At 35.2% G+C, this 27,500-nt stretch overlaps 2 protein-coding genes across 2 annotated transcripts in view; both read right to left on the bottom strand.

Annotated features, from left to right (window-relative positions):
* LOC137617031 (XK-related protein 4-like) overlaps nt 1–80 on the bottom strand; it is a 9,277-nt gene extending 9,197 nt beyond the window's left edge. Inside the window, exon 1 of the mRNA XM_068346889.1 lies at nt 19–80. Within this exon, the coding sequence (XP_068202990.1) occupies nt 19–54 (36 nt within the window). The 5' untranslated portion in view covers nt 55–80. The remainder of the gene's footprint in view (nt 1–18) is intronic.
* Nucleotides 81–3,490: 3,410 nt separating this feature from the next.
* On the bottom strand, nt 3,491–21,966 carry LOC137617030 (XK-related protein 7-like). Its single transcript, XM_068346888.1, has 10 exons — nt 21,632–21,966; nt 19,106–19,296; nt 14,635–14,815; nt 12,160–12,322; nt 10,913–11,025; nt 7,513–7,716; nt 7,147–7,310; nt 6,576–6,674; nt 5,804–6,021; nt 3,491–4,636 (listed from the first exon to the last, which is right to left on the bottom strand). Exons 1-10 carry the CDS (start codon nt 21,867–21,869, stop codon nt 4,492–4,494), a joined length of 1,716 nt encoding a protein of 571 aa, XP_068202989.1. The 5' UTR covers nt 21,870–21,966; the 3' UTR covers nt 3,491–4,491.
* Between the last annotated feature and the right edge of the window lie 5,534 nt (nt 21,967–27,500).

Raw genomic sequence — 27,500 nt, 5'->3', positions numbered from 1 at the left:
TAATATCTTTTTCCTTACCTCAGGTTCAACGAAGTTCACTCGAAGTCCGTGCATCTTGTCCCGCTGAACTCTCTCTTGAAACTGAGGAAGAGGTGGACTAGGCTATTCGCGTCTCATCGATTTGAGGTCTATAACGCTACATGCCTGCCGGTGACGTCACGCTCATGGCTGGCTTATTCAAATCACTAATGACTAGTGACTTTTTCTTTTGTGTCGAATTAATTTAGTTTCTTTTCATTGAGGATAAAACGATAGTTGTTTTTTTCTTTTTGTCTTGGGCTGAAAAAGACAGGATTTTTACAAGTGACACATTACTTTAACTGAATTTTTCTGTGAGAGATTCTTTCATTTTCTTGAAGCGAGCGTGACCTTTGTATTATCATAAGGTGAAAATCATCGTGGTGGCCTATCGTAAACGTCTCTGCATAGTGATCAGCTGGACTGGGGTTCGAGACCCACTTAATTTCAATAGTTTCTTGTAGTTTCTGCAAACTCACCATCCTTGTGAGCTAAGAAAATGGGGTTTCGGGAGCCTATAGGTCCACCTGCTGAGTCATCAACAGCCATTGCCTGGTCCTCCTTGGTCCTAGCTTGGGTGCTGATCATATGGATATGTGTAGTCTCTATGCCATTGTCCTTCTAGGGTACTGTCATCGTCCCTTGCCTCTGCCATTCATGAGTGACCTTTAAACCAAAATAACTCCTTTGCTTTATACTTGGTCTGTTGATCGCGTGACCATGAAGGAGCTGGTACATTGACTATTGAAATCCTTTGGAGCATCACTCTACTCACGTTCCTTAGGTCCGCGGGTCGGTCCTGGCCTACCACCCATAATTAGATGGACACCAATATCTGCTGGGGACAAGAAAAGATAGAATACCTACCTCATCCTCTTCTGAGTGGGGATACCTTACCGTGGTGAAAGGATCTGTGTATGGGCCACCCATACTAGGTTGGTTTGCTGTGAGGGATCAGACTCAAGTCTCCCACCATCACCAGTGGCAGTTGAACAGCATGATGATGAAAATAACCAAATCCTAGAGATGAATTAGTATATATCTGAGGTCTTTGTCCTGCAGTGGACTAGAAACGGCTGCATTAGTTGTTGTCACTAGCACGGGCTCAAAGAAGGTTAATGAGGGGGGTAAGGGTCGCAACCTCACACTGATAATTTTAAAATTCAAATGATTACTGAATAGGATATTAAGTAATACAAAATTTGCAAGATACAAATTGCAAATAAAGAAAAAAAGAGTTTTAGTACCGAAATGCAATAGAGGTAAGGTAGAGGGCTTTAAAGTGGGTGCAGCTAGTGGGAAGTGGACTCTTATGCCTACAGTGCCTCGTATGTGGCGTACTGAATGCAGTAACCTAACTTCCGGTCCCCACAATCACTGCTCCTACACACACACACAAACAAACAAACACACAAGATGATCCTATAGTCCATTTCTTTTAGCGATGCATATTTGCACCGACTCGCGGCGGTGCCCTTTTAGCTCGGAAAAGTTTCCGGATCGCTGATTGGTGGTGCCCTTTTAGCTCGGAAAAGTTTGCGGATCGCTGATTGGTTGGACAAGATAATTCTAACCAATCAGCGATCAGGAAACTTTTCCGAGCTAAAAGGGCACCGCCGCGAGTCGGTGCAAATATGCATCGCTAAAAGAAATGGACTATAGTCAAGAAATCATCAGTACCAAACTCACTTATCGAATAAATTATAATAAGCGGTTACCCTTCCGAATAATGACCATACTCACTTCAATATCACTGAAATAAAGGATAGGAAAGAATACCTCAGGAAATATAAAAATTTATTAAAATAACTCCTATATGTTACAAACGTCACAGAGAGTAAGGTCATCCTATGGTATATTAACCTTATAACTATGTTATAATTTTTTTTATAATATATTGGAACTTTATATGTTCGATTATAAAGGAAAATTCCATTAGAATGTTATCCTGAAGGTCAAGTTTTAAAATTAAATTCTGATAAGAAAGTTTATTTCTCAAAAGTGTATTTTTTATGAAAGTTAATGTTAAAAACTGTATTTTAAATAGGAAATTTATTTTCAAAACTGTATTTCAAATAAGAAATTTATTTTCAAAACTGTATTTCAAATAAGAAATTTATTTTCAAAACTGTATTTCAAATAAGAAATTTATTTTCAAAACTGTATTTCAAATAAGAAATTTATTTTCAAAACTGTATTTCAAGCAAAATTTAGTTGCTCAACTTTATTTTGAAGGGAAATATATTTTTCAAGGCTTTATTTTAAAGGGAAATATATTTTTCAAGGCTTTATTTTAAAGGGAACTATATATTTCAAGGCTTAATTTTAAGCGGAAATATATTTTTCTAAACTTTACTTTAAAGGGAAATATATTTTTAAAACTATTTAAAAGGGGAATATGTTTTCAATGCTTTATTTTAAAGGGAAATTTATTTTTAGAAACTTTATTTTAAATGGAAATATATTTTTCAAAACTTTATTCTAAAGGGAATATATTTGTCAAGAATTTATTTTAAAGAGAAATATATTTTGAAAACTGTATATCAAATATGAGATCTATTTCCAAAACTTTATTTTAAAGGGAATTTTATCAAGGCAATATTTAAAGGGACAAAATTATTTTTACAAATTCTATTTTGATTAACAAGTTTCGTTTTCAAAACATTATTTGAACATGACTAAATTCATTAATAAAAGCTTTATTTAAAAATGAGAAAAATATATGTTTTCTAAAACTTGCCTTCAGTGATAAAATGTAACTTCAAAATTAATTTATAAGTATTTTTTTTTTACAAAATGCTATCCTGAAGTCCCAAAATTTATAAAAGTTACGTCATATTATACATACATACATATATATATATATATATATGTGTGTGTGTGTGTGTATATATATACAGTACATATATATACATATATACACTGTATATACATACATATATATATGTATATATATATATATATATATATACATATATATATATATATATATATATATATACACATATATATGTATATATATATATATATATGTGTGTGTGTGTATATATATATATATATATACACACACATATATATATATATATGTATTATATATATATATATATATGTATGTGTATATATATATATATATATATATATATATACAAAGTTTGTGTATTATTGGCAGTATTTACCATACAACATACAAGAGACGTTATTAAAAAAGCAGACTTTAATAAAATAGATTATTCTCTGATAGCTTGATATCTGATAAACTCAAATCCAGTTGAACGAAATACACTAAGAAATAATTACTTCAGGTATAAAAGGAATATTTAAGTTCTCGAAACCTAAAATTGCAAGTTTTTGGGGTCAGGGAAAACTGCTCAACTGATGAATTAATATAATCTCATTGCAATGATTCAAACCTATTGGAATCTAAACTGAATGAGGACTAGAAAAGTAAAAAGATATATAGAATAATAGTTTCTTTGCTGATCTTCTTTGCATCTTATAGAAAAAAATACGTATTAGTTTAACGACACTGAACTACAGCCCCGCCCCTAACGTATATGAATTAGGTTGTCTGCTTAGAGTTGTTTAATTTTTACAAAAACTTCGATTCGTCTTTGAAATTGATTAAATCCATAGCTCTTGGTGTAATAGCATCGTATATAAGAGAAAGCTGGGATTGATATTTTGGTAGCAAAATTAGGTTAATTTGTATTTTGTAATAGCAGACTGGGTGGGTGTCCATTTCAAGGAGACTATAAGTTTAAAAAAAAAAAACATCTCCTCTTTGGGAATGATTAACATATATCTATTATCTAAAAAGCATTATTGTCTTTGGGACGGATTGATTAAGGCACCATATAAACCAAGAGGAAACTGGTATTTCAATTTTCATTCAGTTCGATACACTTCAACTTATTCCTTACAACTTATAGAACCACTTTTTCCATTCATAATACCTTAATACTGTTTGTCTATTCAAACAATCGTCTAGTAAACGCGGATTCACTTTCACTAACAGAACCATTCCAGATAATGGGAATAAATTGATGAAGTTATTGTCCTCCACGCAGGTAAGACAGTATAAATCCAGGCACAGTCTAGGTCCAGGTGAGTGGGAATCAACCCCCCAAAACTCACGCCACGTGTAGAAATAACAGTGTCAAGTCCTGGCTAAACTGAAGTAGATGAAAAATATACTGTAACTGCAGTTCATAGAAACAGCCATGTTGATTTTAATATTGTATATTTCATATTGTTGCTAGGTGGCACTTCACTCGCACGATCACAACTCCCCGCCTCGTGTAGAAATAACAGTGTCAAGTCCTGGCTAAACTAAAGTAGATTAATATTATACTGTAACTGTAATTAATAGAAAGAGCCAGGACTAATCTTATTAGTATTTTATATTATCGCTAGGTGCCACTTCACTCGCGCGGACACGACTCACGGAACGGTCTAAGCATATTAGCTCACGGGTCACGCCGCATTTGTGTTTATTTTGCGATCCGGATGTACACAGTAGAAGAATATAGCCGAAAACGCGATGCTCATTAGGAAGAACGTAGAGACTATGACCAGTGGAAGCCACTGATACCATAAAGTGCCCTCTGTTTGTATGTACCTGAAATACAGAGTGGAAACATCTTATGTTCATATAGGCCGCTCAAAGAAACAGGACCTTGGAAAAAATAAGAGCTTATTAAACTCATATTTCAAGGTTATGGTTCAATTTGATGGTCAAATTCGTTATAGTTTCATATTTCATTTTATGAAGGAAGCAAATTTACTCTGAATATATATTGGTCAAGCACTCGGATAGCTACAGATTTCTGTGACCATTCAGTGGTTGGTGGGTTTATACTAGCAAGGACTTTTCCCCAAAAATGAACCCACCTAGGTGTATTAATGCCATAAATGGGCATAAGAACAACAATGCGCTCTGGACTCTTCCCAACTAATAGAGACCAAGTAATTGCCTCCACGTCAGCGTTTTGCACAAAGTATAACCAACTCTTAATTTTTTCAACTGAAAATATCAGGATTTTCATGAATTTATTCTTTATTTTTACATCCTGTTTTATTGTTGTTTTTGCATCCCTTGACATCCTCACAAATTATACAGCTATAGTGCAATTGCCTTTGATATGTATTCAATACGGTCTGTTTGTTAGTTTATCTATTCATTTGTTTGTTTATGAGCAACTTTACACAAAAACTACTGTACCGATTTTGACCAAACTTGGTAGTCATGCTGGGTATGAACCAAGCATGAATCTATAACATTTTGGATAGAGTACATCGAAGTAAAAGTACACAGCAGTATTTTGAAAATAATCAATATAATTTTTGTTTATTTTGTGGACATTACGCAAAAACTACAGAACCAATTTCAAAGAAACTTGGTGAACATGTGGGGTATGACCCAAGGACAAATTCATTAGAGTTTGAAGAAAATACATTTAAGTACAAGTACGCAGTGAAGTTAAGAGCAAAATTAGAGAGCTTGTTTTTTGTTTGTGAACATTACACAAAAACTACTTAACCAAACTCAACAAAAACTTGGACATGTGAGGTATGACCAAAAGAAAAATCTAATAGATTTTAAAGAAAATACATCGAAGCACAAGTACGCAGTGAAGTTAAGAGCAAAATAAGACTGTCCAGCATCGCGAAGGCATGCCCTCTACTGAGTGCCCCTCTACTTATCCCTTGAATTAGACAAATCACTGCTCCTTGTACTGTTAGTAAAGAATGTCAAAGATATTTTGAGACGTCTAGAATCACTTACCAGAAGGCAATCATGCAACATTCCTCGACAATCCTCAGGAAGTGATACACCGCCCCCTGAATCTTCGGCTTCTTCCCGCCGACGTCGACGAACGTGTAGAGGAGGATCAGACCGAAGACGGCGCTGAAGAACACGTCGTCGAGTCTGTGGCAAGGGCCTTGCCTCATGTCGTGCGTGAAGGTCGCATCCATCCTGACGGGGTTCGGACAACAGATCAGCTGTAAAGGGCGGGAGAGAGTTTCTTTGTTAAGTTACTTTTTTTGGGGAAATTCTCTTGTGGGATTTATTCTTTATAAGACATTGTCTATTTAACAGTTTTTGAATAAGTAGTTTTACTTTGTATTGTTAATTTTACATGGATGAAAAATTGGTTTTAAATTTTTGCATTTTCTTCAGTTGTTAAGGGACCTTACTGAAGTCTTCTGGGTTTATCACAAATGTTACGAAATACAGAAGTCAAGAGATTAGTATGCCTTTTACAATACAACAAAGCATTACGGAATACGAACAGTTGGACACAGGAGTCCTTGGCACAGCTTGCTCCAAACAAATGCACCCAGCCACAGCCTTACTTGGTTGTGAGTAACCAAACAGAAAGTATATGAAGATATGGCACAGGTAGTGGGTGGGGCTAAACATAAGAACTCACCGTGTAGGAAGGTGCACTTCTTCCAAGCAAGGTGTACTAAGAATTCTCGTGTCCATCTGTACATTCGTTTACTGTAAATACTTAAGCATTTGTATAAGTAAATTGAATAATTCATTTACTTACAGTAAACAAGATGAGAATGCTGGCTGCCAGCCAATGGCATGAAACGACGATGAAGAAGTAGATTAGGTATTTCGTGGCAAAGAGGGAGAAGCACAGAACCTGGAAATAAAAATTCGATTTCAAAATATATACAAAATTATTTAATGTAATGTATAAAATAATATTCTTGCATAGAAGAGATGTCAATAATCTTTAAAGGTCAAAATCTGGAATAATTTTAATTGTATGGCTGATCAAAATCACTGCAAAACAAGGTCGCTTATGAATGGAAGATGCAAGGGACAGTGACAATGCCCAACAGACTGACCATATATACATATGATCACCACCTAAGCTAGGACAAGAGAGAGCCAGGCAATGGCTGCTGATGACTCAGGAGATAGATCTACATGCTCGTTCAGTCCCCCATCCTTAGCTCACAGGGATGGTGAGGCTTGAGACTACAAGAAACTATCGAATTTGAGCAGGACTAGAACCCTAGACCGGCAGTTCGCCATGCAGGGACGTTTCTAATAGGTTACAAAATCTTAAAAAATTATAACAAGATTTACAAAATGCCATCAATTCTCACCTGAGGTCCAATGGAACAGAAATGTGCCAACGAGAGAGTGAGGAGTCCAGCCGCGCTGAGGTTCCCCAGAGAGGGCTCCGCTAGGCGGGTCGCTTTCGTGAAAGACCCAACCGACCACGCCATGGCTACCAGGGACGCTGCGACCGATAACAGCTGCATAATCACTGGAAGGAAGGTGGTCAAGAATCTCATTAACGGTAAAGAAGAAGCGATAGGGCCGGGGAGGTCATACTTTGCCCAAGAGCAACTTGAAGAAGCACTTAATTAACTTCTCTTGGGATATATATACAAGGATTAAATAATCATCAAAAATTGTCATTCCTGGGTAACTTCCACCACTATTAAAAAATATTAGAATATACTCACTGGTTGTTGATATTTCCCCCTGCAGAGACTGGTCAGGAATAGTATGGGCCATGATGTAAATCTGCAAGATGAGCTGAGGGGCGTCCTGCACCAGAGATGAGAGGAGATCCACATTGGCAGCATCTCTCTCGGAGTGAATCCAAAGCTTCTGGTAATACAGTCCGTCGTGGCTGTGAGTGTGCGCGGGAGGTGATTCAGAGTATCCTGCAGATATCATTAACATTATTATTAGCTTAAGTTACAACCCTAGTTTGAAGAGCATGATGGTATAAGACCAAGGGCTCCAACAAGGAAAACAGGTGAGCCAGAAAAGGAAATAAGGAAACAGATTGAATAGTGAGCCTGAGTGCACCATCAAGCAACCGAACGCTACTCAAGACAGTGGAAGACCATGGTACAGAGACTATGACACTATTATTAATATTACTAGCTAAGCTACAACCCTAATTTGAAGAGCAGGATGGTATAAGCCAAAGGGCTCCAACAAGGAAAATAGGTGAGTTGGAAAAGGAAACAGATAGGATAGTTTGCTTGACTGCAATCTGAAGCAAGGGAACTCTACTCAAGACAGTGGAAGACCATGGTACAGAGGCTATGACACTATCATTATTATTACTAGCTAAGCTATAATCCAAGCTTGAAAAGCAGGATGGTATAAAGCCAAGGGCTCCAAGAAGGAAAATAGACAAGTTAGAAAAGTAAATAAGGAGACAGATAGAATGGTGTGCCTGAGTGCACCCTCAAGCAATGGAACTCTACTCTAGATAGTGGAAGACCATGGTACAGAGGCTATAATGTAGTTAAGAGGATATAGATTAATACTGTTATAATTATTATTGCTGTTTTTATTATTACTAGCCAAACAACAATAGACCTATAAGGACCTACAAGCCTAGTTGGAAAAGCAGACGGCTACGAGCCCAATTTAACAGGGAAAGCAGCCCAGTACAAAAAAAAAAAAAAAAAAAAAAAAAAAAAAAAAAAAAAAAAAAAAAAAAAAAAAGAAGAGAAACTTAGCATTAAACTATATTTTCTCTGACAGAGTTTTAGATCCAAGTGGTTAATAACATGTACCTATAAGTAATATAAGTAAATACACAGGTAATCACGTTGCAGAGGATTTTCAGTAAGCGGATGGGATGTCGTAGCCAGTGACTAACGAGTTTTAAAAAATCCAACTTCTAGAATAAAACCTAAAACTTAAACAAGATGGAAAATTCACGTTTTTTTTTTTTTTTTTTTTTTTTTTTTTTTACCGTATCACATAGTATTCACCACTAAATATACACTATAACATTTCATTCACTCTCATATCCCACTGATTAAGCGAAACCCAAACAGTCTACATTCAAAAGAACTTTACAATCTAGATGCCAATCACCCAAGTCCCAAACAATGCCTTTATAATGCATAGCAGCAGTGTAAAGCCCCATATTACAGAGCAGGTGTTGAAGGCAACGTGATATTGACCTTATTACAAGTGTAAATTCACAAAGGGCTCTTCCCCTCATGGTTTGTACCGTATAGCATAGTATTACACATTGCCTGAAAATCATGGTGAAGGAAAATCACACAACAGTTCTCATTTCGACCATGCTATTCATAAACTCCGCTACTCCACAAGTTCACAATTTCATAAATCTCAAGTGAATTACTAACCTACGCACGCAAGGGTCAATCGATCGACTGTGTCTTTGTTCAAGCAAACATGTGTAATGCTTATTTCTCGTTACCCCGGTTTCCTTTATGGGCTGATTCACATTATCGGACTGGTATCATTTATTCCAGGATTTTTACCGTTTTCTAACGGCACATTTTTAATAAGTGTAGATACGAAAATGAAAGAAAAATAATGCTTTTTATTGGTCAGGCTTGAAAAGGAACGATATTATTATTATTATTATTATTATTATTGTTATTGTTATTATTATTATTATTACTACTACTACTACTACTACTACTACTATTTAAGCTACAACCCTAGTTTAAAACTCTAGATGCTATAAGCCCAAGGGCTCCAACAAGGGAAAATAGCCCAGCGAGGAAGGGAAATAAGGAAATAAACGATATGAGAAATAATAAACAATTGAAATAACATATTTAAAAACCAGTACCAACATCAAAACAGATATTTCACATATGAACTATAAAAAGAGACTTATGTTAGCCTGTTCAACATGAAAATATTTGCTGCAAGTTTGAACTTTTGGAAAAAAATGATAGTGAAGGGGAGTTATTAAGAGAATTCCCTGCTTTGGTGTTTGCAATGAATGATGTAAATGTATTAAGGGTTGTTTCACACTATCGGTCCACTCTAGCTCCAGTCCCGGTCCGGTCATGATAGAAAAAAAATAATAATTTCATAGTAACACTGAACAATATTCCTATTATGATTATTATTATTATTACTAGCCAAGCTACAACCCTAGTTGGAAAAGCAAGATGTTGTAAGCCCAAGGGCTCCAATAGGGAAAAATAGCCTAGTGAGGAAAGAATATGAGGAAATAAATAAATGATGAGAATAAATTAACAATAAATCATTCTAAAAACAGTAGCAACGTCAAAACAGATATATTATTATTATTATTATTATTATTATTATTATTATTATTATTTGCCAAGCTACAACCCCAGTTGGAAAAGCAGGACGCTACAAGCCCAGGGGGCCGCAACAGGGAAAACAGCCCAGCGAGGAAAGGAAACAAGGAAAAATAGAATACTTTAAGGAGAGTATCAACATTGAAATAAATATTTCCTATATAAACTATAAAACTTTAACGAAACAAGAGGAAAAGAAGTTAGATAGAATAGTGTGCTTTTTCCTTATAGTTATAATTTTGATAAGACACTGATCGAACCGAAGGTGTGAACACCCCAGTACCTAGAGCGAACCGAGAGCGAACTGAGAGCGAACAAATACCGAACTGGGAGCGAACAGATACCGAACAGAGACCGAACCTAGAGCGAATAGAGACCGAACAGAGACCAAACCTAGAGCGAATAGAGACCGAACCGAGACCGAACCTAGAGCGAACTGAGACCGAACCGAGATCAAACCGAGACCGAGCCGAGAGCGAACCGAGACCGAACAGAGACCGAGCCTAGAGCGAATAGAGACCGAACAGAGACCGAACCTAGAGCGAATAGAGACCGAACAGAGACCGAACCTAGAGCGAATAGAGACCGAACAGAGACCGAGCCTAGAGCGAATAGAGACCGAACAGAGACCAAACCTAGAGCGAATAGAGACCGAACAGAGACCGAACCTAGAGCGAACAGAGCCTGAAGCGTAACCGGACTGACAATGTGAATCAACACTAAAAGTCTCCTGTTAAATATAACAAAATATACTAACACAGTTCAATAAAAACAACAAAAATATTAATTGCGTCATATTTACCATTTGCTGCGTCATCCATTCCGTATTGATCCCGTTTGTTCTGCGTCTGTTCTTTCGGTGCCAAAGACGAACCTTTGACGCTCTTTATGCCATAGTACAGTAAATCAATTGTTCTGTAAAGGAAATAAAATAGAGGATAATTAACAACGAATTGTTAATATCAATTTGATTTTAAAACACTTTATTATTATTATTATTATTATTATTATTATTATTATTATTATTATTATTAACTAAGCTACAACCCTAGTTGGAAAAGCAGGATGCTATATGTCCAAGGGCTCCAACAGGGAAAAATAGCCCAGTGAGGAAAGGAAACAGGGAAATAAATAAATTACAAAAGAAATTATGAAAAATTAAAATGGAATATTTTAATAACAGCATTAAAATAGATCTTTCATGTATAAACTATAAAAGCTTAAAAAAGGAATATAAATAAGATAGAACTCTAACCCATGACAATGGAAGACCATGGCACTGAGGCTATGGTACTATCCAAAACTGGAAACTGGAGAACAATGGTGTGATTTTGTAGTGTCCTTCTTCTATAAGAGCTGTTTACCATAGCTAAAGAGTCTCTTTTACCCTTACCAAGAGGAAAATAGCCATTGAACAAATACATTGCATTTGATAACACCTTGAGGAAAGAATTGTTTGGTAGTCTCAGTGCATGGGGACATAGGAGAATGTGGAAAAAATAGGCCAATGTATATGTAGTAAAAGGAACAATGAGCCGTAACCAGAGAGAGGGATCCAATGTAGTAATGTCTGGTCAGTCATAGGACCAGACTGTTCGGTGTAGGTGTAGGCAAAGGAACAATGAGCCGTAACCAAAGAGAGGGATCCAATGAAGTAATGCCTGGCCAGTCAAAGGACCCCTTAACTGAAGTGGTAGTATCTCAACGGGTGGCTGTTGTTCTGGCTTAAGAGGAAAAGAAAATTCAAAAGTTTGAAACACAAGAACAGCCATATATATATATATATATATATATATATATATATATATATATATATATATATATATATATATATATATATATAGAGAGAGAGAGAGAGAGAGAGAGAGAGAGAGAGAGAGAGAGAGAGAGAGAGAGAGAGAGAGAGAGAGAGAGATCTAATGTAGTACTTTCTGGCAAGTCAAAGAACCCAATAACTCTCTAGTGGTGGTATCCCAACGGATGGCTGTTGCCCTGGCCTAAGAGGAAAAGAAAATTCAGCAGTTTAAAACACAAGAACAACCCACTGACCTCAGCACGTTGGCGTGGAGCATAAGATGACCCAGGATCCTGAAGAACCAAAGGACCGCCGGTACATTCGGGGACCGGTGACAAGAACCTTCTACTGAACACACTCGTTCGTCGAACCAGTACCAGTAAAGGCTGAATCCGTTCACGACGACCAGGGGAATCACTGAGTTAAGGAAAAACATGGAAAATTAATGTTCTCTTCTCTTATTTTCTTTCCTCACTGGGCTATTTTTTCCTTGGTGGAACCCTGGGGCTTATAGCATTATGGTTTTCCAACTAGAGTTGTAACTTAGCTACTACTACTACTACTACTTGTAGTAGTAGTAGTAGTAGTAGTAGTAGTAGTAGTAGTAGTAGTAGTAGTAGTAGTAATAGTAATTATTACTAGCTAAGCTACAACCCTAGTTGAAAAAGCAAGATGCTACATATAAGGCCAAGGGCTCGTGCAAGGAAAATAGCTCAGTGAGGAAAAGAAATAATGAAATAAATAAACTATATATGAGGTAAAGAATAAAGCATATAAAATGTCTTAAGATCAGTAACAACATTGAAATATATATGTCGTATATAAACTATGTTGACTTGTCAAGCTGTCTAACATTAAAACATTCGCTGCAAGTTTGAACTTCTGAAGTTCGAATTGAATGTTGAAATGATATAAAAGGCTAAAAAAATAACAATTCTACATTTCTCAGCCTATAATTAATTATGGCATATCACTGGATAGTTGATATAATGTAATAAATATAATTAAATCTTACTAAGTTATGAGTTATCTTCGTGAAAATGAGATTACTAAAACGGGGTCAGATATTCAAATCACTAAAACGGGGTAAGATATTGAAATCACTAATACGGGGTCAGATTTTCAAATCACTAAAACGGGGTAAGATATTGAAATCACTAATACGGGGTCAGATATTCAAATCACTAATACGGGGTCAGATTTTCAAATCACTGAAACGGGGTAAGATATTGAAATCACTAAAACGGGGTCAGATATTCAAATCACTAAAACGGGGTCAGGTTATGGTGCGACACTTGTCTGTCATTGAACAAGCTATATTCGTGACTTTGTTACAGTTGTTAGCATTACCTTCCTTAATCTTATATTCGTGATGGTGATGGTGATGGTGATGTCAGGTGATTCATAATCACATATTTTATCTTTTTTTTATAAGGGAATAAAGATAGATTTTAGGCATAGTATTTGAGAGCAAACTAATTTTTACTTGAACTTCAATTTTTTTTTTTTCAAAAGTTTTCTTGGCAGGAACCCCATATACTTTAGAATTAGCATAAACAGAATCAACTAGAGAGGCACTCATTAGAGCGCAGACCTCCGCCGCGACAGCTTAATTCTCGACCTTGACCTTGACATTTGACCTGACCTTAACATGTATGATTTGGTGTGGATTTTCATACACTCAACCATGAATCAAGTTTGAAGTCTCTGTGACAACGATGTCCAACCTTATGGCTGATTACGTAAATTGGACATTTTGCTTGACCTTTGACCTTGACCTTCCAAAATTTAATTTCTAGCTATTTAAATAACAGTTAATACCTGCAAGTTTCATTACTCTACGGTTGAAATTATGACCAGGAAGCTGTTCACAAATTATGGCTCATTACGTGAATTGGACATTTTGCTTGACCTTTGACCTTGACCTTCCAAAATTTAATCAATTCTAGCTATTTACATAACAGTTAATCCCTGCAAGTTTCATTACTCTACGGTTGAAATTATGACCAGGAAGCTGTTCACAAATTATGGCTGATTATGCGAATTGAACATTTTGCTTGACCTTGACCTTGACCTTCCAAAATTTAATCATTTCCAACTTTTTACATAACAGTTAATCTCTGCAAGTTTCATTACTTTACGGTTGAAATTATGGCCAGGAAGCTGTTCACAAATTATGGCTGATTACGCGAATTGGACCTTGACCTTTGACCTTGACCTTTGACCTTGACCTTCCAAAATTTAATCAATTCTAGCTATTTAAATAACAGTTAATCCCTGCAAGTTTCATTACTCTACGGTTGAAATTATGACCAGGAAGCTGTTCACAAATTATGGCTGATTATGCGAATTGAACATTTTGCTTGACCTTGACCTTGACCTTCCAAAATTTAATCATTTCCAACTTTTTACATAACAGTTAATCTCTGCAAGTTTCATTACTTTACGGTTGAAATTATGGCCAGGAAGCTGTTCACAAATTATGGCTGATTACGCGAATTGGACCTTGACCTTTGACCTTGACCTTTGACCTTGACCTTCCAAAATTTAATAATTTCCAACTTTTTACATAACAGTTAATCCATGCACGTTTCATTACTCTACGATTAAAATTGTGGCCAGGGAGCTGTTCACAAACAAATATACAAACAGGGGGGTGAAACGTCACCTTCCAACTTCGTTGGCGGAGGTAATAAAACAAAATATTTAACTAGAGCCCATAGGCCTACCTAACAGCAGAACGGTGGCCAAAAACCACTGGTGCGTAGCTTCGTCATCGTACATATAGTAGGCCACCAATATGTCGGAGATCACGTCGAAGTAGAACATTCCCAGGGACACGAGAGCTGTTAGGACATCGAAGACACCGAATCTGGATATCTCCATAGGTTGGGTTAAGGTTTTGATGCCCTGGGGAGGTAGAGAAGCTAGATATGGTAAACAATCATTATGATAGTGAGGATGATGATGATGATGATGATGATGATGATGATGATGAAGAGAGTTTAAAGGCCACTCATGAATGGCAGATGGAAGGGACAGTGAGATTAAGGTTTTGATGCCCTGGGGAGGTAGAGAAGCTAGATGTGGTAAAAAATCATTATGATAGTGATGATGATGATGATGATAATGAGGGTTTAAAGGCCACTCATGAATGGTACATGCAAGGGACAGTGACATTTCCCCATAGCTAGGAGTCAATGCCCTATACTCAATTTTTTTTAATGAGGAGCATTTGCACCGACTCGCAGCGGTGCCCTTTTAGCTCGGAAAGGTTTCCTGATCGCTGATTGGTTGGACAAGATAATTCTAACCAATCAGCAGCGATCAGGAAACTTTTCTGATAATGAGGGTTTAAAGGCCACTCATGAATGGCAGATGGAAGGGGCAGTGACATGGCCCTAGCCCCTGGCTTGGAGTCAATACCCTATACTCAATTTTTTTTAATGAGGCGCATTTGCACCGACTCGCAGCGGTGCCCTTTTAGCTCGGAAAAGTTTCCTGATCGCTGATTGGTTGGACAAGACAATTCTAACCAATCAGCGATCAGGAAACTTTTCCGAGCTATGAGAACGCCCCTGCGATTCAGTGCAAATCTGCCTCACTCAAAAGAATTGACTGTAGTACAAGCCCGCTCTCAATTCAAGTTGGGACCAGGGAAGGCCAGGCAATGGCTGCTGGTGACTTGGCAAGTAGACGTCTGGCTCCACTAAGTTCACAAAGATGTTGAGTTTGATCGGGATTCGAACACCAGTCCGGCAGATGCTAGACAGAGATGTTTCCAATAGGCCACCATATGATGGTGATGATGATGATGATGATGATAAGGATGGAGATGATGATGATGAGTAGGAGGATAATGACTAAACATAGTGATGATGATGATGATGATCAAGATGGTGATGATAAAGATAATTATGATAAGGATGGTGATGATGATGATGACTACAATGATAAATGATGATAATAATACCAAGAGGGGTGATGGCAATAAGACTAATAATGATACAGATGATAGTGATTCTGTAGATAATAATAATAATAATGATAATAATGATTATCATTATTATTAAAATACCAATTATAAATTTAATTAAAAAATGAATATTCCACAAAGTCATTATAAAACATTGATTTTCAAAACATATAGGTTAGGTATTGCAAGGAAAATAAAGTAAATTATTGAAAAAAAATAAAAGTGTTGCCCACAAGTGTTCTCCGAATTCAACATTTCAAATCAGATTATTTAAGGCATAATTTGCAACTATATTATTTCATAGTTTTGGGAAGAGAAGTTTATTCCAACTAACATAATCTGTGGGTCAGTTATGAATATTCAAAATATTAGAATATCCACAATTAGAAGAAAGACTTAAAAGACTTTTCAAAGTTCTAGACCTAGTTATTTTAGACTCAAGGTCACTCAGCTTATACTAAAATTTTTATAGTTTATTTAAGAAATGTTTATTTCAATGTTGTTACTGTTCGTAAGATATTTTAGTTTTCATTGTTTCCTTTCCTCACTGGGTTATTTTCCCTGTTGGAGCCCCTGGGCTTATAGCATTCTGCTTTCCCAACTAGGGTTGCAGCCTTGTAAGTAATAATAATAATAATAATAATAATAATAATAATAATAATAATAATAATAATAATAATAATAATAATAATAATAATGAAAAATCATCTATAAAAATTCAATGATTTCCTTTTTAAAAGTTTATTTATAAAATATCTGTTTTGGTGATGTTACTGTTTTTAAAATATTTTATTTTAATTGTTCATTATTCTTAATTGTTCATTATTTCTCAGATTGTTTATTTATTTCATTATTTCCTTTCCTCACTGGGCTATTTTTCCCTGTTGGAGCCCTTTGGCTTATAGCATCTTACTTTTTCAACTAGGGTTGTAACTTAGCTATTAATAATAATAATAATAATAATAATAATAATAATAATAATAATAATAATAATAATACACATATTAATTAATTACATAATATATCTTTATTGTGAAGAAATCCTCTAAAAAAATAATTGCTTTGGTTTTATATAATGAAATTTGTAATTAATTAAATATTTTTTACTTATCGTTTTGCATAAAATAATTTACAACCGAATAACATAATATTGTCAGTGAGATATAAGCTTATCAAAATAAATATACAAATATACTTGTCTTTCAATTTTCATTATCATGTAAAGTATATGAAACTGTATTTCATAAGTAGAAAATATATAAGATATGAATTTTGCTTATTAGCATTTATGAGAGACTAATATTTGGCATAATCAACTCACATGAAAATCTTTATTATTATTATTATTATTATTATTATTATTATTATTATTATTATTATTATTATTATTATTATTATTATTATTATTATTATTATTATCATTATTATTATTATTATTATTATTATTATTATTATTATTATTATTAGCCAAGCTACAACCCTAGTTGGAAAAGCAAGATGCTATAAGCCCAAGGGCTCCAATAGGGAAAAATAGCCTAGTGAGGAAAGGAAATAAGGAAATAAATAAATGATGAGAATAAATTAACAATATATCATACTAAAAACAGATAATTAAAGAAACAAAGAATATAATACACTTTTTCATATAATAAAATTCTAATAAATAATAAAAATAAATGATCTCACTTTTAATTAAACAAATGTAATTATCTATTATTATTTTTCGTGTACTAACAACGAAATATCTGTCGTTCTATGGTACTAAGATGATACACGTTAACTTGTTAAGCAATCCGAAATATGATCACTTAAACACCTGTGTGTCCAAAGCCCTTTGCAGGTGTTACTAAGACACATATGTAAACATATAAACACTGAATGTATATATAAACATCTGTTCCAAAGTGCACAATTCCATATTAAGTTTTCAAACTGCCCCTGGATAAGTCACTCTATAGTGTTTGAGATTTTACTTGCCTTATTGATGTCATCTCTAATGATAGTGATGTCACCTCTCACGGCGTTATAAGCTCCAACGTACATAGTTCCACTATGAAATGAACACTGTCCACACAAAGACTTCATTGATTCAGGTGTGGATATAGAAAACTCGATTCAGGGTAATATTTTCTTTTATTAGAAAACGAGAAATTTGTCATAGAAAATGAGACATTGATGGTAGACTTGATTTTATTTGTCATAGAAAACGAAAGATTTATTTTAGAAAATGAGAAATTGATGGTAAACTCGTTCAAATCAGTACCACTTGCGAAATACTTTTTTTTTTTTATATATTTCTTAACGTATATTTGAAAGATTTGCTTCAAGTTTATAATTATATATAATTATTGTTTTATTTTTTTCATTAAAAACGAGGAATTTTCATAGAAAATAAGAAATTGATGATAAACTCAGAATTTTCTGTCATAGAAAACGAAAATTATATCATAGAAAATGAGAAATTATTGGGATACTTCTTCAAATCAGTACCAATCGCAGAATAATAAAATATTTTAATTTTTACGTATATTTGGATTTGCTTAAGATTTACAGTTACATATGAATATTGTTTTCTTCATAAATAATATTTCCCTTGGTTTATTTTTGTAGTTAATAACATTACACAGACAGTTAAAACATTGTTGAGAAATAATTATATATAAAGAGGTATTAGCAATGATGATAATTACGATTTATATAATTTGGAGAGCGTTAGTACCAAGGAGCTCATTCATTGCATTGTAAATTAAGACTTAAGAGGCTAGATGTCCAATGGGAAGAGAGGAACCGTTTATAAATGCTTACAGTACACTGCGTAAGGTTTGTCAATGAAACTTTAACACTGTTTAACACATGGTCCTTCTATGACAGTCTTTACCCAAACATTTTCTTAGCTCGTTAATCCATCTTTTTCTCTTCCTTTTCCTGTTTTGTTTGCTATCTATAGGGTCCCATTAATGCTTACAATACACCACGTAAGGTTTGTCAATGAAACTATAACACTGTTTAACACATGGTCTTTCTATGACAGTCTATACCCAAAAATTTTCTTAGCTCGTCAATCCATCGTCTTCTCTTACTTTCCCTGCTTCATTTGCTATCTCTAGGGTCAAATTAGGTTGTTCTTATTGACATATAGGTTTCAAAGATGTCTAGGGTAAATAAAATAAGGTTTTAGAATATAGAGAAAGGAGAATCAGAACACCATACTATTTATCACTAACCTGCTTGGCCCCATTTGCAATAGCTCGACCTGCAACATTAGTACCGTTAGCAATCGCTCGTCCTGCATAGTTGGTGCCATTTGCAATGGCCCTGCCTGCAACATTTGTGCCCGTGGCAATGGCCTTGCCAGCCTGATTTGTTGCGTAGGTAAAATTCTGTCTAACTTCGACTAGCGGAACCCGGCGGTCGCCTGAAACATTAAAATCTCCGTTAGATAAAAATAAGAAGGTTTTGTTAGTGTGTGCGTCAGTTTGTTAGTATCTTGAGGAGGAATAGGCAGGTTTGGGTAAGTAAAGTGAAAATATTCTTTTTATTGCGTGTAAAAACATATTACTATATGTTTGAAAAACATATTACGATATAAATTTTTTTACAGAACTTACATTAATAGAATCTGGAGAGATAGCTATGTTTTGTATTTAAACTACTACTACTACTACTACTACTACTACTACTACTACTAATAATAATAATAATAATAATGATAATAATAATAATGATAATAATACTAATATCTATATTAGCAATATTAATTAAAAAAATATCAACACCAATAATAATAATAATAAGAAGAAGAAGAAGAAGAAGAAGAAGAAGAAGAAGAAGAAGAAGAATAAGAAGAAGAAGAAGAAAACAACAACAACAACAACAACAACAACCATAATAATAATAATAATAATAATAAAAATAATAATAATAATAATAATAATAATTTCGGCCAATTCGAACCTTATCATCATCACAGACCACATGACATCGTACACGAGAAACCGGAAGTGACGTCATCATCAAAACCAACACTTAAGACCAGAAGCTTAATACCATTATATACTGATTATATACTCCTGTATGTGTGTTTCTATGTTTGTGTGTCTGTTTGTTAACAAGACCCATTTAAAAAGAATTATAATAAAATAATTCATATTGCTTCAATCAATACATATTGGTCCTCCTCTTGAACTAATGTGTATTGCTTGAAACTGAGAAAAAAAATACGAGAGAGAGAGAGAGAGAGAGAGAGAGAGAGAGAGAGAGAGAGAGAGAGAGAGAGAGAGAGAGAGAGAGAGAGAGAGAGAGAGAGAGAGAGAGGAGAGAGAGAGAGAGAGGAATGGACTATGACGAGTGAAATTTTAACCTTTGAACTGTAATAGCATGAGAATAAAATAGTCAACTATTCAGGCAATATTACGTCAACTATGAGAGAGAGAGAGAGAGAGAGAGAGAGAGAGAGAGAGAGAGAGAGAGAGAGAGAGAGAGAGAGAGAGAGAGAGAGAGAGAGGAATGGACTATGACGAGGGAAATTTTAACCTTTGAACTATAATAGCTTGAGAATAAAATCGTCAACTATTCATGCAATATCACGTCGGTTATCAGAGAGAGAGAGAGAGAGAGAGAGAGGAGAGAGAGAGAGAGAGAGAGAGAGAGAGAGAGAGAGAGAGAGCCTTATTGCCTTATTCTATGTTTGGGTTTCCCCAGGTCCCTCAGTGTGAGGCACCTCGTATATCCACCAGAGAGTTGCTAATGCATCTTCCGGTGTATTTTGCATCTTCCAGTCTTGGATGGTCTGGGAGAGAGAGAGAGAGAGAGAGAGAGAGAGAGAGAGAGAGAGAGAGAGAGAGATTCATAACAACATTTTAAAACAATGGGTCATCAAGTATCAGTCTGTAACATGTGGGTCATCCTATTCAATGCCCTATCACGTGCCGAGTCAAATTCCAACTCGCCAGAATTTAATGGAAAACATCTTCAGAATTAATAAATATTAACGGCCAAATACTTTGCCAATTAATTCCCATAATCTCTTCCCCTTTTTAGTTGAAGATATTTCTAAATATTTTATTTTAATTGTTCATTACTTCTTATATCGTTTATTTATTTCCTTATTCCCTTTCCTCGCTGGACTATTTTTCCCTGTTGGACCCCTTGTGCTTATAGCATCTTACTTTTCCAACTAGGGTTGTAGCTTAGCTGATGATAATAATAATAATAATAATAATAATAATAATAATAATAATAATAATAATAATAATAATATACAGTGAATTCTTTCAGAGCTGGCTTCTCTTGTATAAGGCTCAGTTATCATTTTTGCAATTGTCACATGTTCTAGATATTTCTAACCATAGATAGAATCTCCCATAAATGAGAAAGCTAAAATAAATTCTAAGCTCGAACTTATATATAATTAATTCTAACAGAGCTGGCTTCTCTTGTATAAGGCCCAGTCCTACAAAGATATTTAAGACATAATTCTTTCAATGAGCGAATGCTTTAAGTATTTCTAACTATAGATCGAATCTGCCCTAAATGAGAAAGCTGAAATAAATTCTAAGCTCAAACTTATATACAGTTAATTCTAACAGGGCTGGCTTCTCTTGTATAAGGTCCAGCGCTACAAAGATATTTATGTCATAATTCTTTCAATGAGCGAATGTTTTAAGTATTCCTAACTATAGATAGAATCTCCCATAAATGGGAAAGCTAAAATAAACTACACTCGCAATATCAAACGGGAATCCACTTACGCATTTTCCTAGCACCCGTCGGCGATACGGGCATAGTAGCCGCCGTCACATCGCTAGCAGCTGGGGAATCACCCGGATCCCGCCTCAAGGGCACCTCCGTCATCCCATCGCTGGTGTAACCCACACCTGGGTAATCCAACGACTCAGTCGATCTATGATATTCGGGGTTCATGTAGGCCCTGGGGTCGTCCTCCATCCCTCTGTTGTAGTCGTCAAAGTCATCCCTTCTTGAGGTCATGTTTGAGCTCGGTTGATCTTCGCGTTGGGTGTGATCTACGGTCAGGATTTTGCGCGCTTCTGGAGATTGAAATGGCACTGGAGTCTCATCCGGGGAGGATTTGCAATCGTCAGCTGTTTTTCTGTAATGTTTGGAAAATATATTAAAATAATATCAGAAAATTTATACTATTACTAACCTTTTTTCATTTAAGAATTTATATGCAATATATTTGTGTTTATATTTCATAGGATGATTGCAAAGTATGTTTATATTCACTAATGGTTGTCTCTCTCTCTCTCTCTCTCTCTCTCTCTCTCTCTCTCTCTCTCTCTCTCTCTCTCTCTCTCCTCTCTCATTTATACAGTTACTAACCTATCATTTAAGAATTTACATGCAATATATTTGTTTTTATACTTCATACGATTATTTCAAAGAATATTTCTATTAGCCAGTGGTTCTCTCTCTCTCTCTCTCTCTCCCTCTCTCTCTCTCCTCTCTCTCTCTCCTCTCTCTCTCTCTCTCTCTCTCTCTCTCTCTCTCTCTCTTAAATTTATACTGCTACTAACCTCTTATCATTTAAGAATTTACATGCAATATATTTGTTTTTATACTTCATACTTTTATTTCAAAGAATATTTCTATTAGCTAATAGCTCTCTCTCTCTCTCTCTCTCTCTCTCTCTCTCTCTCTCTCTCTCTCTCTCCTCTCTCTCTCTCTCTCTCTCTCTCTCTCTCTCTCTCTCAGCGTTAATTTAGCGTATGATTGATTCGCGTAATATTGAGCTACGTACGCACTTTCAACGTGAGACAATGTCTGACTCAGTCAATATATCTGTGTTGACTCTGGTCTGACTTACACGCATGCACGCTGTGAATGTTCTGCTTTGGAGGGAATATACGCATGTGGTCTAAATTATGTAATAATTTGTCTGATATCTTGCAATGATCAAGAAGACATCTCTCTCTCTCTCTCTCTCCTCTCTCTCTCTCTCTCTCTCTCTCTCTCTCTCTCTCTCTCAGGGAACAGTTATACATATTAATATACAATGCGGTAAATAATGCTTACGGTACACTACACGACATGCTCTTTGAACAGTATTTTATAGGGTTAGTTCATACATTTAATACAATACTCGGTGAATAAAATGAATAAAGATAGTATGTAAGAAAAATATATACATACACGCATACATTTAATACATGCATGTATTAAATGACAAAAAATAATTTCAGTTTTCATCTTACTGAAACCTGAGAGAGAGAGAGAGAGAGAGAGAGAGAGAGAGAGAGAGAGAGAGAGAGAGAGAACTGGTCCGTAAGCCTCCATGACCGTTAGGTGAAAGTGACACGTGGCAAAGGTCAACCGGTATTTGAAGGGGATACATACATACATCCATACATACATACATACATACATCCATACATCTCCTCTATATAATATAGACCAAGTGTCTGACTAATATATATATATATATATATATATATATATATATATATATATATATATATGTATATTTATAAATATATATATATATAGATATATTTATATATATATATTTATATATATATAAATATATATATATATATATATATATATATATATATATTATATATATATATACATATAAATATATATAAATATATATATAAATATATATATATATATATATATATATATATATATATATGTATGTATATATATTCGGTAACGCCAGGGGGAGGGGAGTAGTCATACCCTGACGGCTAAGGTATATTATTATTATTATTATTATATTATCATTATTATTATTATCGTTATTTAATCTACAACTCTATCTGTAAAAGCAGGATGCTATAAGCCCAATAGCTCCAAATGAAAAAAAAATGGCGTTTGAAATCAAAACAAAAGTATTATCCTCAAATAGCAAGAAATTAGTGATATATATAACTATGAAAGAACTTATTTTCCCGGTATTTTTATCTTATATAAACTGGGTATTACTAAGTTTCGTTTAATCCTGAATTTCTGTTCCTTTTAAGACACCAAGTGTATGACGCAAACCAACCTAGTATGGATGTCCCTGACTAGTACAGCTTTGGTGATCATGGCGATATACAAACCCTTTCACCACGGTAAGGTATCCCCACTCATGTGTGTATGTGCGTGTGTAGGAATACACGCATACAATATAATCATTCACTCCAAAATACACACCTATCTTTATAGCAACACTTGCATCAGTCTAATGTCACCTTCACAGTACCAGTCACTGGAGCAATATGAATAAAATGACGAGACAAAAAAAACCACCTTATTTTTATATATAATTTTGGAATTTATGAGTCAGCAAAAGACAAAATACAATATATCGTTTAATTTCATCTTTTTTATTTTTAAATTCAAATTATTATTATTATCATTATTATTATTATTAAATACTAAGCTACATCTCTAGTTGGAAAAGCAGGATGCTATAAGCCCAGGGGCACCAACAGGGAAAATAGCCCAATGAGAAAAGAAAACGAAAAAATTAAATATTTTAAGAATAGTAACAACATTAAAATAAATATTTCCTATATACACAATAAAAACTTCAACAAAACAAGAGGAAGAGAAACTAGATAGAACAGTGTGCCCGAGTGTACCCTCAAGCAAGAGAACTCTATCCCAGAGTGTACCCTCAAGCAAGAGAACTCGGACCCAAAACAGTTTTTAATTAAAACACAGAATTTTAATAATCAACATAGGCCTAGTACTTTCCGATCATAACAGACTTGAAATACTGATAAACCATTTTTTAAATCGTCCAGTTAACAAAAGTAGGCCTATGAACTAAGACTTAATGGATATATTATGATAACTTACTTTTGTATATTCATGTTACATTTTCCCTCCGTTCCTTGTGACTGGTGACGTCATCAAGGTAAAACCCCATCATTTGCTATGAGATGTACAATCAAAATCAGCTCCCATTTCGAACGAGCCAAGGACGGCAGCTAGACAAGTGTAACACACACACGCACACACACACACACTACACATACCACTAGACTCCTATAAACATAAGATCATCCTTCTGCCATACATTCAGGATTATATAGTCCTATTTAGCTGAATCTAAAATAAAGTATAGGTCTATAGGATATTTTAACAACATGTAAGGAAAAGAAATGGACATGGGCAGGACATATAATGAGAATGGCATAATAGATGGACATTAAGAATTACGACAGCTAGACAAGTGTAATGCACAAACGCACACACACACACACCGCTAGATTCCTAGAAACATAAGATCATCCTTCTGCTATGCATTCAGGATTGTATATTCCTATTTAGCTGAATCTAAAATAAAGTATAGGTCTATAGGATATTTTAACATGTCAGAAAAAGAAATGGACATGGGCAGGACATATAATGAAAATTAGATATTAGATGGACATTAAGAATAACAGAATGGGTCCCTAGAGATTACAAAAGAAGCAGGGGAAGGAAGAGAAGACAATGGATGGACGAGCTAAGAAAATCTGCGGGTATTACCATTTAGCTTAACCTAATCTAAAATATTGGATATTCTAATATGTAAGAAAAAGAAATGTACATGGGCAGGATATATAATGAAATGACATAATAGATGGACATTAAGAATTACAAAATGGGTCCATAGAGATTACAAAAGAAGCAGGAGAAGGAAGAGAAGACAATGGATGGGACGAGCTAAGAAAATCTGCGGGTATTACCATTTAGCTTAACCTAATCTAAAATATTGGATATTCTAACATGTAAGAAATAGAAATGGACATGGGCAGGACATATAATATGACAGTTAATAGACGGACATTAAGAATAACAGAATGGTTCCTAGAGATTACAAAAGAAGCAGGAGAAGGAAGAGAAGACAATGGATGGACGAGTTAAGAAAATCTGCGGGTACAGACTGGCATAGAAAGACCATACACAGACGGGAGTATCTGAGGCCTTTGTCCTGCAGTGGGCCAGTTAAGGCTGATAATGATGAAACTTAGTTTTACCAAAGAAAATGTTAAAGAATTGTGTGTGTCAGCGTGAATCAACGGAAAATGATATCCAAAATTCTTGACCAATAACAGGACGGAAGAAGTGGAGAGGAAATTGGGTTATTGTAACACCAACTTTCCAGCACTCGCATGACATTTCCAGACTGGTTTCCAGTTCGCTATTTTAACACCAGCTTTCCAGCACTCCTGTGACTCCTCTTTCTGCTTAACTCTTCCTGATTGGTTTCCTGTTCGCCATTTTAACAATAGCTTTCCAGCCCTCATATGACTCTCCTGTTTCTGCTTAACTTTTACAGACTGGTTTCCAGTTCGCTATTTTAACACCAACTTTCCAGCCCTCATATGACTCTCCTGTTTCTGCTTAACTCTTCCAGACTGGTTTCCTGTTCGTTATTTTAACATCAGCTTTCCAGCACTCATATGACTTTTCCTGTTTCTGCTTAACTCTTCCAGACTGATTTCCTGTTCGTTATTTTAACATCAGCTTTCCAGGACTCCTATCACTCTCCAGTTTCTGCTTAACTCTTCCAGACTGATTTCCTGTTAGTTATTTTAACATAAGCTTTCCAGCACTCCCTATGACTATCCAGTCTCTGCTTAACTCTTCCAGACTGATTTCCTGCTAGTTAAATTAACATCAGCTTTCCAGCAGTCATATGACTCTCCAGTTTCTGCTCAACTCTTCCCAGACTGGTTTCCTGAAGCTCGGCCGAAGTCAAGTTAAAAATTACATTTTTTTTCGAAACTTAATCCAACTTTGGTTACGGGAACTTGCCATGGGAATCTACACGTAACTTTTGCTTTCAAAACCAATTTCCTTCGTCTAGTTGAGATCTAATAGTGCATAAAGACAACCAATAGTACGTCAAATGCATCTCGTTCGTAACAATAAATATTAAAAACTAGCAGTTATTTGTATAAAATGGTTTTCTAACAGTTTTTAGATGCACTGTATACTCCAAGTCTAACACGTTTCCAGATGTAGGCTATAGTCTAAGTCAATATTTTGACTATCCACTGAGCAGCCATCTTTGTATAGATGTCCAACGAGTTAGACATATTTGTATATCGAAGAATGATTATGAAAACTCATTCAATGGAAAATGACTAGGCTGAAAATAGGATCCGGACTCTCTCTCTCTCTCTCTCTCTCTCTCTCTCTCTCCTCTCTCTCTCTCTCTCTCTCTCTCTCCCCAGATGTAGGCTATAGTCTAAGTCAACATTTTGACTATCCACTGAGCAGCCATCTTTGTATAGATGTCCAATGAGTTAGACATATTTGTATATCGAAGAATGATTATGAAAACTATTCAATGGAGAATGACTAGGCTGAAAAAAGGCTCCGGAGTCTCTCTCTCTCTCTCTCTCTCTCTCTCTCTCTCTCTCTCTCTCTCTCTCTCTCTCTCTCTCTGTGATAATTGGCAAGATATCAAGAACACTTTAGATCAAATGATAAAACGAGCAGACGTCCTCGAGGAACAACACGAAATCCAAAAAGAACAGATCATCATGGTGGTTTTTCCAGAAACGGGGTCCTTAGCCCCAGTCCCTAGACTAACCCCCATAACCCGGCAATTTGAGCCAGATGAAACCGGATTGAACCAGCCTGTGCCTTTCCATGAAATCAACCAGC

The sequence above is a fragment of the Palaemon carinicauda genome, chromosome 23 (genome assembly GCF_036898095.1).
Source record: "Palaemon carinicauda isolate YSFRI2023 chromosome 23, ASM3689809v2, whole genome shotgun sequence".
Lineage (NCBI taxonomy): Eukaryota > Metazoa > Arthropoda > Malacostraca > Decapoda > Palaemonidae > Palaemon > Palaemon carinicauda.
The sequence above is the reverse complement of the archived record's forward strand: the minus strand, read 5'-3'. Positions and strand labels throughout refer to the sequence as shown.